General features: G+C 36.1%; 2 protein-coding genes across 3 annotated transcripts; one reads left to right on the top strand and one right to left on the bottom strand.

Moving 5' to 3' along the window:
* Positions 1-743: 743 nt before the first annotated feature.
* LOC122628511 (cadherin-23) lies at positions 744-12,227 on the top strand. 2 transcript variants are annotated; one of them, XM_043810882.1, is made up of 15 exons: positions 744-1,225; positions 4,080-4,248; positions 4,326-4,632; positions 4,819-5,090; positions 5,181-5,345; positions 5,539-5,977; positions 6,064-6,305; positions 6,416-6,940; positions 7,017-7,369; positions 7,444-7,658; positions 8,149-8,708; positions 8,790-9,098; positions 9,162-9,456; positions 9,543-11,187; positions 11,392-12,227. In XM_043810882.1, exons 3-15 carry the CDS (start codon positions 4,335-4,337, stop codon positions 11,597-11,599), a joined length of 5,526 nt encoding a protein of 1,841 aa, XP_043666817.1. In that variant the 5' UTR covers positions 744-1,225; positions 4,080-4,248; positions 4,326-4,334; the 3' UTR covers positions 11,600-12,227. The 2 variants fall into 2 exon arrangements, with proteins under 2 accessions (XP_043666817.1, XP_043666816.1); XM_043810881.1 differs by lacking the exon at positions 4,080-4,248.
* Positions 12,228-12,902: 675 nt separating this feature from the next.
* Positions 12,903-17,719, bottom strand: LOC122628567. Its single transcript, XM_043810976.1, has 5 exons — positions 17,292-17,719; positions 15,123-15,535; positions 14,617-15,021; positions 14,082-14,495; positions 12,903-13,437 (listed from the first exon to the last, which is right to left on the bottom strand). The coding sequence occupies exons 1-5, from the start codon at positions 17,469-17,471 to the stop codon at positions 12,903-12,905; spliced, it is 1,947 nt and encodes a 648-aa protein (XP_043666911.1). The 5' UTR covers positions 17,472-17,719.
* Positions 17,720-17,784: the final 65 nt, after the last annotated feature.

Raw genomic sequence — 17,784 nt, forward strand, 5'->3', positions numbered from 1 at the left:
ATATCATATATTGATAATTCTATGAGAACAAACTTCTCTAATCCATCACGTAGGTACAAAAATTAATTAATTTTTTAACCATTAATCGTGAATTGCATTCCATTGATCAGTATTTGTTTCAAATGAATTGTTGAAATTAATTTCAAAAGATGTTACTTTTTCTAGATATGGTTTCGATTAAAACAATCACGCAGTCTTGAATATATATATCTATGAAAATAGGTTTTTTAAAAAAGAAACAAGAAAAGAGTACAAAAAAAAAGAAGCAAAAAAATCAACAAAAAGAAAATCGAAAGAAAAAACCGAAAAAAAGGAAGGAGAGATTAAGAAAAGGATAGAGGGGTAGGAGGGACGAAAGGAAGGGCTTAAGTGGGAGCACCGGTGCCCCTTTCGCGCGCACAGTTACCGGGGACTGACTGTAGCCTCTCCTTATTCCGGCTTGGCACAGCTTTCTCTCTCTCTCTCTCTCTCTCTCTTTCTCTTTTTCTCTCTTTCTCTTTCTCTCTTCCGTCTTCATTCCTTCCACTCCCATAGCGGAGGCCACATACCTCCTTAGGATGCAGTGTAGACCTGTCCATTGGCTGGCAGACACCGCTTCGTTTTTCGAAAGATCGCCAGTCAGAGCTGTGTACATCTGTGTATGTGTATGTGTGAAGGAAAGGAGAAACAGCAGACAGAGAGAGAGAGAGAGAGAGAGAGAGAGAGAGAGAGAGAGAGAGAGAGGGAGAGAGAGAATAGGGAGAGCAAGAATACTTGCTGGCAAGTCCTCTCTCATCCAGTCTGCGTCATGCTTTTCGAGATTCGTGTACTCGCGCGTTTCATTCCTTTAACAATAAGTATCTCGAAAGGCAAGACAATATGTCGTGAGACGTGATAAATAATGTAAATTATTACATACATACATATGTACATACTTATATAGATGATTAGTTATTAATAAGATTGATACCTTTGCTGGACGTAATATTTTTATGTTTTAATTTCGTTGGAAAGTTAAAAGGACATAAAAGTAATACGTAGGTGAAAGGATCCTTCGAATGGATCGTAAAGGTTCGTAAGAAAAATCTTACGAAAGTAATGAAGTTGATGAAGATGATGGAGAATTATGTTCGCGTGGTGCGAAGCACGTTTGTTAATGGAATTTGCTTTTGCTCGGATTCCAAGTGATTTCCAATTGTGATAGATCGATTTAAGGATATACGAGTTTTGTTCTTCGTTATTTAAGGTATGTCATTATCTTTTTTTATATTTTTCTTGATATAATCGAGATAAACATTAATGTTTCAATAGAACGATCAACAATTTTTAGCAAATGAATAATATTTAATCGATTAAATAATTAATAATTCTTTAGGACGAATCTTGACCTATCCTATATATTGATAAACTTTAAACTTAGGATACGAAGGTCATGATCGTTCAATTGGATATTTTATATTCTTAATAACCGACATATCGAGATATATTCAGGTTAACTCGTATTTTCGTTTCGTTTCGTTGCTTCGAAGATATTCGTGTATCTTGCCAAACTCGTGGCTTTCGTCGTCGTTTTCGCTGGTTCGAGGAAAACCAGTCTGACCAGCGAGAGTCCATGACTCTATGGGGGCGCGGGATCGCCTCCAGTGTTCTGACTTACGAGGAACCGGTGTCAAGTTCGTTGATAGAAAATACGATCGATATTCGCACATGTCTATGTAGTCTTGTTGATTGATCGAGCTTAATATTTCGACAGACGATACTTATTAACAATGATTTCTTCTAACATTAGATTTAACAGACTGTTTGACTGTTATGTTTGAAACGATATATACCAAATTATCCTTCACAATAGCTGAATTAACAATTAACAATTAACAAAAGAATATTAACGAATAATTATTTTTGTTTATTTATTGTCAAACGATTAAATTTATTAATTAATTGCTTTTTCCATTCGAGTATCTGTTAAATTGACAAATGGCGTTAAAAAGAATGAGATAGTTTTAGTGTTAAATGCGATATCGTTGGGATATTTTTTATTTTATATCTTTTATTTTTACTTTTTATTTTATTATATATATATATTTTATTATATATATATATTTTATATATTTTAAGACTTTTTATTTTTATCATATATATTACCTCTAAGATAATTTATTTATTTTTAATAATGAACGAAGAAAACTCGAGTTAAATGATTATTAATAAATTTGAAAAGGAAACGAATAAGGAAGTACTACAACGGTTGAGGTTTCTTACCGATGAAAGTGACGCGAGGTATAAGAAGAGCGCGTGGCAGGATATTCCTTTTCTTAGTCATTCATCCTGGCATCACCTGGTCACGCGGTGTCAGGATTCCATGCGCGTAACGTAACGGAGGGGTGAAAGGGGAGGTGCCGTAACGGTTTTTTTTCTCTCTTTCTCTCTCTCTCTCTTTCTCTCTTTCCCTCTCTCTTTTGCTTCCTCTTTCTTCGTCGACGATTAACGAGTCTAGGACGTTGAAAGAGACTCGTACAACCAGTACAAAACAGTTACCTCGATGTACTAGTTTCTTTTAAGTAATGTAGTATCGATTTTTCAAACGATCCTTTGAATAAAACGTGGACTAGATTTTTAATGAATGACTTTTAACGAAGTTTTATATATCCAATGTTTCTTCGATATTTTATTTTTTCGAATAATATAATAGTTTATTATTAGGATCCGTGAGGATTCAGTTATCGAGAGGTACAGTTTTTTCTACTCGAGATGATTCGATCGATCTTGTATATCATTTTGTACTTGACCGATAGTAATAGCCACTTCTCTTTGAACGTCCACATTTGTCGGTCATCGTCGTAATGCATTTGAAGTTGCTTTTCCGCGTTGCACGATGAGAAGGTGAAATCGTCTTTAAGTGTGAGATAATAAGATTTCATATACGTTTATTGCATTTTTCAACGAAGGCTGAGTCATTGCTCGGTTCGATGAATTCTTCGGCAGAAGAATTCTATTTTTATTCGGTTACTGTAATATTGATATAGATGCGATTAAAGTGTCGATTTATTTAGTTAGACAACGATTTTGTTTGTTTGTTTGTCTTTTTTTTAAACAAATCGTCAAAAACGATTTATTTCGACGAACGATAGAAATTTTTAAGTTTCGAGCGACATGCAACGTAGATGTCTATGTACGTGGTAAATTCGTTTGATTAACAACTACCTCTTTCAGAGACCATCCCTGATAACAGGGTACGAAATGCGGAAGTACTGTCTAAGTGCACGCACGAAGAAGCCATAAAATTATGGGGAAGTTACCTCATAGCTGTCGTTTCTCCTGACAGAATCATTTGTTCTCACAGTTTTACGAATGCTATTCTCTTGACTAATCTTGATCTTAAAATAAAGACGAATGATGGTTCTGGTCGAGGTTCTGTATAATTGAGAAAAAAATTCCGATTATCCACTTTCTAAATTTTCATCATTCAGATTTCAATCTTCTTGTCGTAAGGCGATAATTATGACGGGGAATAAAACGAATTTAAATGCATTCTAGCTTTATTCCCCCGGTTAATAGAGTTGTGTAAGACTTTTGTTCGACGTTCGGTGGTACGAGGCGTTATAGGTAGTAGAAAGTTGGCAGCTTGATTCCAACAAAAGGTGCAGCAACGCCGACGTCTCTCTCTCTCTCTCTCTCTCTCTCTCTCTTTTTGCTTTCTCGAATTTCCACCTAACGCAATCAATGATCATGGAACGTTGTTGATCGTACATGTCGGGAATATCTGAAGCAGCCGAAGCCAAAGAAATATTTCGATCGTGTTAACGAGCTTATGGATCGTTTTAATTCTCGATTACGTTGCTCGGTACGCGAGCATTTAACATCCACGAGACTCCTGAAATGGAATCTGATTTCTAACGGCTTTTCACTAACCGCACGTACTCGTTTGAAGTCATTGAGACACCAAACATAGAGAGCCACGGTATACCGGTTGGTGGTTTGCTTCAAGGCATTTTTCTTTTTTTTCTTCTTTTTTTGTTTTAATACCGAGCAATAACGCAAGAACGCAGAAGCCAAGGAGAGTCTCCACTGTTATATGCAGACACGTTTTTCCTATATAGGTATGCAAGGAAGCATCCTTTCGAGCACGCGAGCCACTTCCTTTCTTCCCACTCCGTCTGCGGTTATCCGGCCGTAACTCTTAAGATAATGGGTCATCGAAGTTGAACGTTCTAACGATTCGTTTGTTTCTTCTCGCTTTGATAACGTCGTTTAATCAATACCTACTGTGTAAATATATTAACAAAATTGAAAGTTTGATAAACATTTAGTTTGGAAAATTGATATAATAATTTATTTACTTTCAGGCGGATACAATGTGGATGGTTTTGTCTTTACTGTGGGCCACGTGCTCTCTATCACGTGGTCAAGTGATCAATAGAGCACCACATTTTGTTCAAGGAGGAGACATGGCCAGATTGGCCGTTTCCGAAGGTACACCTTCGGGTGCACCGGTTTATACTCTCCAAGGAGAAGATCCGGAAGGTTCTAGATTACACTATTCTATAAGTGGAGAGTATTTCACCGTTAACAGAGAAACCGGCGTTGTCGTTCTTCGAAAAACGCTCGACAGAGAGACGCAAGACCTGATCGAAGTGATCATCAGTATAACGGGTAATCCTCCATCGTAGCGTGATCTCGAGCGCTATTTCTTTTGTAACTTATTACGGTATTTTACACGCTCGTGCGTAACCAACCGCGTTCGTGATTCACTGAAAGAAGTCATTGAATAAAATTTCTATAGACGAGGCTTCGAGGATGTTATAAGAAATGGATGATATAAAGAAATATGTGTTACAGACGAAGGTATCGCAGGATCGGAACCAAATACCGTATCCCTTCGTCGAGAAATAGCAGTCCTAGATGAGAACGATAATCCACCGATGTATTATGGTCGACCTTATGCAGCGAGGGTGCCTGAAAGCGCACACGTTGGTGGTCTATTGCTTCCTGTAGGAACGATCACAATAACTGATGAGGATGGTGGTGTCAACGCTGACGTTCACGTTGAATGTGTCCCAGCATCGCGAGACGACGATGTTTGCAATACTTTCGACGTTTCGACCGAAAAGGTTTCCTTCGATATTTTATATTTCCAACTGATCTATTATACTGTATTTTACGCTCATCCGAGTGTTGTATATAGCATGTTTATTTTTTAGTTAGCAGAAGGAAAATACGACGTGCAAATAACTTTAGCGAAACCTTTAGACTATGAAAAGAGAAATTCTTATTTAATTAATCTTCTGGCGGTTGACAGTCCGAGTGACCCATCGAAGAGGCTACAAGCTAGAGCTACCGTCGCAGTCGACGTCCTCGATGTTCAAGTAAGTAGGTCTCTGTTCAGAGTCATGAAAGTAACCGGATGCTTAACGGCTCTTGCTGTCTATGTGCCTGTTAATAAAGAAGTAGCCAACGTGGTCTATAATTACTAACACTGATCGAAAAGATATAACTATGATCGATATAATTTTTTCAAATAAACGAGAATCATTAATGATAAAAGTATGTATTTTGTAGGATCAACCGCCGGTTTTTTTGAATGCACCATATAGTGCAGCTCTACCAGAGAATACAGCAGGTAATCACACGGTATTAACGATCAGAGCACGAGACGGTGACACGGGTGAACCGAGGCCATTGCTCTTGACTTTGGAGGGCGAAGATTCGGGTCACTTTGGCCTGGAAGTCGCACGAGAGGGTGACGTCACTCTAGGGAAACTCGTCACAACGAATGTGTCTCTTGATCGAGAGGATCCTAGGATCCTACAGAATGGAGGGATTTACACGTTTCATGTCAAGGCTACTGAATTGATCAATAACGAGATACCAGCTGATTCTGCCACGTCAATAGTAACCATTGTCGTCACTGATGTCGATGATCTTGCACCGGTTTTCAATGAGAATCATTTTAGTTTGAAGATATCTGAAGATATTGGAAAGGATACTCCTTTACCTGGTGAATATTTTTTCGTAGATAATTGTTATACGTTTGTTGTTAATTATATTAGTTTAATTAAAACAAAAAATCTTTATTCCGTTAAGGTTTGAACATGATCGTTAGCGACGGTGATGTCGGTGATAATGCTAAATATTTTTTGGCTTTACGCGACGTACCAGAATACCCTGGAATTAGTAAAGCTTTTACCGTTAGTCCTGAGGAAGCACAAGGTAGAGTACCTGTCGTTGTCAAAGCTAAAGACGTTCGTGTGCTCGATTATGATGTTGATGATGAGAATAAAAGAGAATTAGAATTTGAGGTTGTTGCAATGGTCGCAAGCGAAGTGGTGAGTGTAGTATCAATAAAAGTCCTCACAAAGTACACTTGACACCAACTTAAGTCAAATTTATTAAATTGTTCACTGAATTGAACACTCAACTCAATTAAATTGTTCAGGTTGCAACGTCCAGAGTATATATTCAATTACTGGATGCCAACGATCATAGTCCAGAATTTTTACAATCTGTTTATAAATTGACCGTCCCAGAAGATGCCGAACCAGGGACTCGTTTTGGAGATATCTTTGCTAGAGATTACGATAGCGGTTCGTTCGGCGAATTAACTTACACATTGCGTGGTTTTGGTGCTGATAAATTTTCAACCGATCCCGAGAAAGGTGGTATTTCAGTTGCGAAGAAATTGGATTACGAGATGCAAAAATCTTATTCGTTGACTATGGAGTCAAAAGATGGCGGTGGTAGAGTTTCCGCTGTTAATATTCTCATCGAGCTGGAAGATGTTAACGACAATAAACCAATCTTCGAACAGACTGAATATTCTAGGACGGTGCGCGAAGGTGCTACTAGTTTCGATCCACAAATGTTCGTCAGAGCCACGGATATTGATGGACCCATGCAAGGAAATGGAAAAGTAACTTATACGATCCATCAGCATAACAGTATGATGGAAGATGTTTTCATGGTATGTGCGTTACTGTCAGTAATACATTTACAAAGTTTTGAAATATTTCGATTCAAAAAGAAAATTATTATTATAGGTAAATCCAGACAGTGGTGAAGTGACAATGTCAAGACCTGTGAGATCTGGAGATACGGAAAGAGGAATTTACGAGTTGATCATTCGTGCTACAGATGGTGGAACACCACCGCTCTATTCCGAAACAAAACTTTATGTTCGAGTAGGTGTGCCCGGAAATCAAAAGCCCATATTTCGTGGAAACTACAAATCTAATCTACCTGGACCCAGTAGTTATAGAGCGAGATTATTAGAGAACGCTTCACCGGGAACAGAAGTTATTAGAGTGGTAGCCAATGATCCGGATGGTCGAGATAATTTATTGCAATATCATATCGCATCAGGAGCCAAAGATAATTTCGTTATCGATTCCAGGTGATTGAATATTTTTATTAAAATCTATCTCGTAAATAAAATTCTGTATCGACACGGTATATCTGTTTTTATAGTTCAGGTATCATCACAGTTTCTCCAGATGCTCGTTTAGACTTGGAGACTGGAGGTGATAAATACGAAGTGATAGTTTACGCGATTGATTCTGGTACACCGGTTAGAGAAACTGCTAGTACAACCGTTACCGTGAATATCGTAGATGTGAATAACAAACCACCGATGTTCAACGAGTCTACATATTTGGTTTACGTGTCGGAACGTGCGGCTATAGGTATATTAAATAAAATACTGTGCAGAGCTCAGGAGTTTGTTTCTGGAAGGAATGCGGGTTTAATTGGTTGAAACGTTCCAACCACTGTCCCACTCTTGCTTAAAGTAACTTTATATTTTTCTTATTGGCAAAAAGTATCACATTTACTAATGCGATGCGTAACAAAGAGAGAAAATGGAACGCGTCGGAACAGAGTAGAATAGAATGATAAAACATTGGCATGAACGTTCAAGTGTTAAATACTACTTATTAATCGTAATAACTAATGTAAATATAGAAATTTTATGACTGTGCCATTAAGATCCTACTTTGTGAATTTCGAAAGTGTAAAAGGTGGGAATAGGCGGAGCGAATGAATATTTCTTCTTCTCCTCTTGCTCCTCTGTCGTTCCGGGGGTAAATACCAGAGTTCTGCATAGTATATATTACATATAATGTATTCAAACAAAAACTGGATCCTATGCATTAAGACGATGTACATGCTTTGCAGGAGAGTCTGTTCTAAAAGTAGTAGCCACCGACCCAGATTCGGATGCATATTTAGAATATTCCATCGTGGAACCAATAAGAGCAGTCGATAAAACTGGTGTTGCACTGAAAAGCACAACACCGTACGATTATAAAACAGCTTTTCGTATTAATTCCAATACTGGATTGATAACTGTTAATCGGGTATTGGATTATCAGGTCGCGGCTGTTGTAATACTCACTGTTCAAGCGCAAGATTTAAATGCTGTTGTTGATAAAGATAAACAGATCGCCAATGCAGAGGTGACCATATATGTTCAGGCATACAGTGATGATAATCCAACTTTTACTAATCCTGGATGGTCTCCTAATAATCCGATGATAAGAGTCGCTGTCCCAGAGGAGCAACCACTTGGCACAACACTTTTGATGCTATCAGCGAAGGAACCAACAACTGGATATTCAGTCCAGAGATTTGAACTCGTTCGAGATGATGATGATGAGGGATACGTTAATGTCGGTGTTCAAAGTGGAAATGTCGTTTTGAGTCGAAGACTTGACTACGAAGCTTTGAATCAAAAGGTAATCAAAAAGATCTTTCTAATTAATCTGAATGTAATATCTCTATGTAAAAATATCATTGTACTTATTATCTTATTTCAGTTTATTCGTTTCAAAGTGCGTGCTCTTGCAAGGGACTACGAGATAACACGAAAAATGTCGGAGGCAAATATAATTGTCGAAGTTCAAGATGTTAACGACAATAGTCCTGCTTTTACTCAAAAAGATTATAAAATATCGGTGCTGGAATCGGCGAAGCCATCTAAGATCGTTTTGAACGTAAAAGCAACCGATATGGATAGTTCGAACACAGAGCAAGAAGTGAAAAGAGGTTATGGCGAAGTGAGATATTCATTAATAGGCGAGAATGCAAATATGTTCGAAGTGGATTCGATTACTGGGAATATACAGGTAAATTCAAATCTATCATTAATGTTATATAACTTTACCGGATCGTTCAACTTATTATTTCAGATCACAACCAACACGACTCTTGATCGAGAAAGACAATCTGTTTTACGGTTTTATGTCGTTGCATCTGACATGCCTCAGGGTGGTGCAGAACAAAGAAGTACCAGAGCTTTGGTCACTATTGATATATTGGATGTCAATGACAATGCACCAGTCTTCCCACAAGAATCTTATACTGCTGTTATTCCTGAAAATGCTTCAACAGGTGTCAGTGTAGTTAACATCACAGCGACGGATCCAGATGAAGGGGAAGGAGGCCAGATTCATTTCGAGATTATCGACGAAGGAGAAGCCAATGGTAGTTGTATTAACTTTACGTTTTTTTTTTTTCTATCTAATCTAAATGATCAGTCTAGCAATCTAATATTAATCTGATTCTCTAAGGACTTTTCAAGATAAATCACACAAGCGGAGAGATATCTTCGGCTCGAGCATTAACAGGCAAGGGAAGAACAGAACCATACAACATGCGTGTCCGAGCTCAAGATGGTGGAATACCAGCCCTGTTCACGGATGTAATCCTAACTTTATACATCGGTGACGTAGTTAGCAACGATGGAGTTCCTTTGTTCATCAGACCAACCGTTGAAGAAATAGCATACATTTCTGAAAATTCGACGATAGGGAGTCCTGTTTTTCAAGCTGTAGCATCCGATCCTGATGATCCAAATCTGCCGAATGGAAAGATAACTTTCAAGTTTTTAGAAGACGGCAATTTTGGCAAAGATGCTAGTGCTTTTAGGATCAACAGTGAGACCGGTTTGATCACGACGAGGAAACTACTCGATCGAGAAGTTAAGGATAGTTACACTTTGATTTTAGTAGCTCAAGATTTAGGCGTTCCTCCGCAGCAAGCTACTAGGGTACTTCAAGTAATCGTGAACGATATCGATGATCACAAACCACACTTTAAGAGAAGTCTAGATAGTCCACCGATTGAATTAAGTGTTTCAGAAGAAACTTCAAATGGTACCAAAGTGGGTATCGTCGAAGCTATCGACGAAGACATAGGCGAGAATGGAATGATAGATTATGCTATTATTTATGGAAATGAAGCTGGATTATTCACGGTTGAACGTTTGCAAAATAACTCTGCTGTTATCCGATCAAATGGTCGTCTCGATCGAGAATCCATCGAACGTCATTTATTAACAGTGAAGTGTTTCAAATATTCTTCCAGTAAATCCGACGTTGTTCCTAAACCTTACAATCGACAGGATCCGTCGGAGAGACAGGTCCTTATCAGAATTCTTGACATCGATGACAATCGACCTAAGTTTAAAAAAGATAACATTACACTTGGGGTGAGATTGAACGTACCGATCGACACCAGTTTGATAACGTTGGAAGCATACGACGCTGATTCCGCTGCTCTGCCGATAAATTATTATATGAGCAATGTATCCTTTTTATCTCTGGTAGATCCCTCGATGTCATCATGGGTCACTCCGTCACGTCTTTCTTTGAACTCTCAAACAGGCGAGCTTAGAACCATAGGTTCGATGTCCGGTTATGCCGATGGATACATGGAACTGGTAGTGACGGCTAATAATTCTGCGATATCTGGCAGGGAAACTAACATAACTTTGAGAATATTTTTGTTAAGAGATAGAGATATGCTGAAGTTTGTATTCTCGAAGCCACCCGTCGAAGTTAGAAAGACATTGGAGGATTTTGAGAAAGCTGTGCAAATGGCACTCTCTTTACCAATCACCGTAAACGTTTACGATACTCAGTTTTATTCGAAAGAAGATAATTCTTTAGACTTTTCCTCGACTAGTTCTTGTTTCCAAATGGTTGGTAAAGAGTCTTACGATCTGGACGAAATGAAGGCTTTATTAACCGATTCGAAGAACGAGGAGTTGAAGAAAGTTTACAAGACGTTTAACGTCGAGAAAGTGCAACATTGTGCAGCTGTTGTTGCACGGGCTGATGCATCCATGACACAAATGTGGGTGCTTGCTATTGCCGTTCTTGTTGGTATTGCAGCCATTGTGTCGAGTTGTACGCTTTGTTGCATGCACGCGAAGTAAGTTCATACTTTCTTGCTTTTATCTTTTCCTTTTTTTCTTGTTGTATTTCATTATCAAACAATTAGGAGTTTATTTCTTAAGTGTCATTAATTTGAGTTAGTTAGTTCTAGCAATTCTTTTAACACGTTCTGCTTCAAGAAATCGTAATATTTAGAAAGGAGGTCAGAAAGAAAGAGATCTTGAAAGATTTTGTGTTTCAGATATAAACGACAAGTAAAACACGCACGTTTACGTGAACAACCGCGTCCACCTTTGAGTTATGTCTCGTCTGGCCCAGGAATGGTCAGTGCAGCTTCCCATACAACTTTGGGCCCTGGAACTATGGTTACTTTGGGCCCACACGAGGGACCTTACGAGTGGGGTGCTGATACGACTCTTTATCATCCGAGTACACTTTCTAGAGCATAGGACAATCCTTTCCCTTTTCAAAATTTATTTTTATCTTGATCCAATGAAAGTTACGAACAACTGGATCTCGAAAAATGATATTAAGGATACAAATATGATTTCGTTGTATAGTGTTCACATTTATTCACGATGGTGCATGTACAGGATCTAACTATATTTTATCGAAAGACTTTGAAGATCGAATTAAGAGTTGATTCCATAGAATCGTTTCGATTCGATTCGATGAAATTATTACGAATGGTGCTATATCTGTATAAAACGAAGTATAGTTATAATATGTAATAACGTTAACATTGATTTAGGATACTTTTTAAGACGTTCGTGCCAAAATACGTCGATTTATCGTAAAGATAATAACTTTTGTACTTTATTTTAGAAAATTTAATTCTAAGGTTGTACATTTTATTGTTCGAGTAGTCATTACTCACTAGTAGTTAGGACTAACTGTGCTAAGAAAATGAATCTCACTTGTAATATAAATCGTATTTAAGAAGAAGTAAAAATTGTACATTTGGTACTACTAATGATAATTAGGGGAAAAAATGTAATGTACATTGTTACGTAAACTATTAAATAGCAATCGATCGTTCTCTTTTGATATCGAATAAAAAATCTTTTCAGGAATTAATCAAGATGGCCAAGTTATCAACGTGATTAGTCTTCTATGAAGTAATACATCCATGATCTCGCCTATTCCGTTAAGTAGATAAATTTAGTTTGTTTCTTTGGTTCGTATAAAAAAGAATATTTTATTATATAATTATATAATTCTTTACTCATTAATCATCATTTTAAAGTCATTTTCATGAACTCTGAAGCAATAACATGTTGGTCGAATATCTTTTGACTTCACGCAAATATTCATAGCGAAAATGTCAAGGTAACAATTTGATCTAATAGACATTTTAACACGGTAGTTAAAATTGAGTGGACGTCTGGAAAGATAACGTCATATAGTAATGATGATGATGATGATGATGATGATGATGATGATGATGATGATGATGATGATGATGATGGCAGTGATAATGTCGATTCATGGAGAACTATAACATTTATTAACCTTTACATGCGAATAATACTAAAGAATTTCTACACAAATCGCATTAAGTTATTGACAAATCTAATATGCATTTTATTTCTTCGTTTCTATTTTCTTTTTTGTCTATTTTTCTTTTTTTTTTTTATAACGACATCCTGTCATATATATATATTTTTTACATATATTTATATATATATATTTATAGTATAATAAATATATATATACATATATATATATAATATAATATATATAATTCATATCTTAGTTCGTACGAGTAAAGCCACGATCGAAACGTTCAAATCCTTCTAACGTATCGATATCCGTAGAAAGGTCGATGATTTTGTTTTTCTCGGTCGTTGAATTATCCTCCAACATGGTTGTATTCTCACGATTGTCGCCATCTGTTGTTGTTGTCGTCATCGTCGTCATCGTCGTCGTCGTCGTGACGATACTTTTTTGTACCTCGTACTCGTATTTCTCCGTACTAGCATAATCTTCCTCTAAGCTAGATTTATGATTAGAAGGTATGATGATAGAACCTCCGTACAGTTCGGTCTGATCGATCGTTTCGTTTGCGTTCTTCTCGTCCTTGATCATCAAAACTTTCTCTTGTAGACGAGTGACAGGTAGTGCTGTTACTTCATCTTCTTCTTCGTTCTCATCTTGTTTAGAATTTTCGATGGAGGAATGATCGGTAATATGTTTGGCGATCGATTCCAACGGAGTCATTATTTTTTCGATGATGTGTTCACGTTCCTCGGGTTCTATGATTTCCGATCTATGGATCAGTTCGTGTCTGAAAAGTCCGTTTAAAAATATACATACATATCATATAATTTTTTTCATATCCTAATACGACAAAGTGAAATATTATGTTTGTTCTTAACGGAGAATTTTCAATGACCTCGAGTTCACCAATACGACGGGGTCTCGAATTCAGACCGTGGCATTTCGTGAGATAAGTTCTCGACGAGCCCGAGGCGGTGTTCACGACGACACTCACTACGAGTGACGTCTTTAGATTTAAAAGAATCAAAGAATCAGCGTCTATCTTCGCGAGTAAGTATCAAGTGTAGACATTGTCAGTGAAAGTCAGTCGAGTTTATAACCGTTCAAAGAGGAGTCCAAACGTAAAAGCGTATTACACGTCGTTTACAATAATTTCGTTTGGTTGTTACTGATGCACGACGTGAGTTAGAACGCCGATTCATTAGCCGACGTCAAAGGAACGGATTTGAGAAAGCAACTGAATACCGTTTATGCAATAACGTACTCACGACTCTTGACTCTAACTTGAAAGTTTTACTATATAGAGGAAACCATTTCTATGATAATGATTATCGTAACGATTTATTATTTTCAAGGAGGGTCCATTTAAATCCATTGTGTTAATTAGTTAAAAAAGAAAAAAGGAAAAAAGAGAAAGCACTTTATTCTTACCTACTAAGTTTATTTTTTCGTCTGGGATAAAGATTCAAATGAAATATCATTTGCTGTCTTTCTTCTTCGTCTGTCAGAACCTGCTGATTAGGTACAGCCACTATAGGTTGAGGGTTAGACGAATAAAATTTTGGATTTCTGTTAAATTGAATCGGTCTTCTAGTCTCGTAATCTTCCAAAGGTATTTGCGGCTTTGGTTTTGCATTTTTTTTATTCTGTTCCACTATATCGGTGATCGGATATATGTCCAACATCACACTGAACGGCTGTGGTTTCTTTCTCTTTTGATAAGAATTAGATATGTATGAATTTTGTAATTGCGATTCTTCTGTCGGCGATGGTTTGTTAAAAGTTGGTCGTAGAAAATATGGATCATAGTAGGGATTGTATCTGTTGATACCCGCTGGTGAAAATCTAAAGAATGATTGTTAGATTTTTCTTAAAAAAAAAAAAAAGTAGAAAAAAAAGGGAAGAAAGAAAAAGAACGAAACAAAAATATTCGATACCAGAACGCAATTATTTGATAGTTTATTACCTAACGTTAGAAGTAGCTAAAAGATTTACGTCAGATGGATGTTTAGGTTTATACTGATAAAATGGATCTCCGTTGTAATTCATAGGGTAGTAAGTGTCATCGATCTCTTCGGATCTATCGGCGTTTAAATTACTATCAGCCATTTCTGGATACACATCGTACTTTTTAGGATTTACGTAAACCCCGGTAAACTTGATACCCCTGCTAGGCATTTCTGCGTCATTCGTTAGATACTTTATGATATCTTGTATGTTTCTCGATGCGTGGGGGTATCGATATTGCGTTAATTGAGGAAATTTCGTACGTTTGAACGAACTCGGATGCGGGGTCCTGTATTCCCAATGAAATGGGGCAGGTCTTCTATCTCCCAAATTATCTTCTTCCTCCGATTCTTGATGTTTATATCTATTAGAGATATTAACGAAATATTTGTAAGAGACAAATTTTGACAGATGTAATTATATATATTATATCTTATCGCATATAATGAAATAAAATTGTATCACCTTTGTTTAACTCTATAAAACATCGCATGATTGTCGAACAGCTGTTTATTCTCTGGATCATCTTCCTCGTCGTTACAATCGTCGATAGATTTCAACAATCTCTTTCGTAGTTTAAAATTACTCGGATTTTGTGATCTCGATTCTGCTTCGATCAATTGTTCCACAGAAGCTTCATCAGTAATTTGATCGGATGTCTCATTTTGACGTATTAATTTTTCTTCCATCTTATCGTCGTAAGAACGATCTTCTATCGGCTGTATCGTCGTCTCAGAAGATGTTTTAGAATCTATTATCTTTTTCGAAACACTCGGTGCTTTTCTCAGTGCATTTTGAAGTACATATATGTGTTTCGTTTCTTGATTTATCTTATTAGACGATGTCGCGGAAGTAAAGTCGTATAGGAATACCGCCACCTATCGAAAAGTTCACGTGCTAATGTTACAAGAGAAAGAAATAGAGAAAGGAAAATAATAATTTTTACATTAATCCAGAGAATCCATAAAGGTTGCAGCGTAATAATAAGAGTAAAAGTATGATCGTTCGTGGAATAGAATATTTCTGTCGACGGTAAAAGCAAATAGAAAAACGAAAAGTTTATATAACCGAAGAAGAAATTGAAAAATTATTGGAACGTTGTTACGTTAGCCAAGGATGATGAATCTTGAACAATTAGAAAAAAAAATTGTCAATGTTGGAATATTCGACAGAGAAAAGTCATATATAGCAGTAACTTCCGCATTGTTCGAAGCATCGGCCATGTAATATATTCCTTCAAGCATCTCGATAATATATATTAATTGTACGTTTCTTTTCTTTCTTTTTTCTTTTTCTTTTTTCTTTTTTTCTTTTTCTCCTTTTTTATTTATCCGTCCATCTCTTGAGTCGATGAGTCCGTTACTTTCTCCTCTTCACACCGATTATCCTTTCCCTTTCGTTAGAATCGAATAAAAATTTTCTCTGCCCTTTCGTTGAATCGATCTAACAAGAATGAAATTTTCTAACGTCTACAAGTGAAATTAATTAAGATTCGAAAGATGGACGGACATTGTTAATTCGATAAATTTGCGCGATAACAATTTTCTATGTTGCGCGTTATAATTATTATTTCCAATGGAGATACAGCGAACGAGTACAATGATTAAATTAATTAAATATTCTTGTGATTAACCCTATTTCGATTTCTCGCGTGTTAGAGTAAGACTTAAATCCGCATAAAAATTACAACGGGCGGCCCATATGTGAAGGACGCAGAAATCTCTTTGACGCTTGGCTCGCCATGCATAGAAGGTGCTACTCTCTGGATCTACGGTGAAATTTTAATAGTTCATGTCTCTATTGTGCCTCTCACATTAATCATCAGAGAAAACGTTCGAGAAATACATTATTGTACCTTGATTGTTTGTTCTCTGTTATTTATTTTTTTTTTTTCATTTTCTAATTAAACTTTGTGAAAATCGTTGTATTTAACATATATCGATATCTTTGAAATGATCCTTGCGATCTACAATTACGAACTAAATTCAACAATATTTTGCTATTATATAATATATGATAAAATTATTTTCGATAATATTAGATATCACATTAGAAGGGAATCAAGATAATTTTCATTATGGAACACATAAACGAGATGTAATTATCCGTCGATTATAATGATTAACCGTTAACGAGGACATTCAATGTTGGACTATGATTCATGACATATACATAGATAAGCATCTATTTTCTCATCGTAAAAAGACCGATATCAATCTTTACGTATTATACAAGAGAAAAACGAAGTTTAACGTTCAGTAAATCAAGTAGCATTGTTTTTAGGCAACAATATCTCGTTAAATGATATTTCATTATTCATGTCTATATTTTTCAATAATTTTTTTTTCAACTTAATTTATATCGTTAATGACATAGAGACCATGATAATAATAATAATACTAATAATTGATCGTAGATAATAATAATAATAATAATTGATTGTAGATAATAATAATAATAATAATAATAATAATAATAATAATAATAATAATAGTAGTAATAGTAATAGTAATAATTATAGTAATAGTAATAGTAATAGTAATAGTAATAATAATAGTAATAGTAATAGTAATAATGATAATAATAATAATAATAATAAGAATAGTAGTAATAATAATAATAATAATTTCTTACCAGTATTACCGTTATAAGCACCATTATTCCAATGACAAATTTCCTGACGATCGAATTGTATCGATTTCTGCGATATCGATCGCTACGATCGAAATAAAGTCCAAGTTCGGATATACTTATAGCACTTCTTCGTCCAGGATGCAGCATTTGTTTCCGTGAATTAGATTTATCGGTGTCCATTATTATTATTCATCGATAATTGCTACCATAATCGAATAAATTAGGGATGAAACGTTGTCTAATATTCATTTTATATACATTTATCTATACGTACATTACGCGAATCTAATTCTTTAAAAATTCTTTCTAAGTTCGATATTCTGTCAGATTAAAACGTCGAATAACTGATCTCTTTTTAACACACGAGATGCTATTCTTACGATGCTTTCTATGCTACTAACAAGAGTCTGTTCTTTGCCACGGAGTTTTCACTCGTGATCCTATCATGTAAATAGAAATTTTCTTTGTTCGTGGGGGAGGCTCGTTATGGTAG

This window comes from Vespula pensylvanica, chromosome 4 (genome assembly GCF_014466175.1).
Source record: "Vespula pensylvanica isolate Volc-1 chromosome 4, ASM1446617v1, whole genome shotgun sequence".
NCBI lineage: Eukaryota > Metazoa > Arthropoda > Insecta > Hymenoptera > Vespidae > Vespula > Vespula pensylvanica.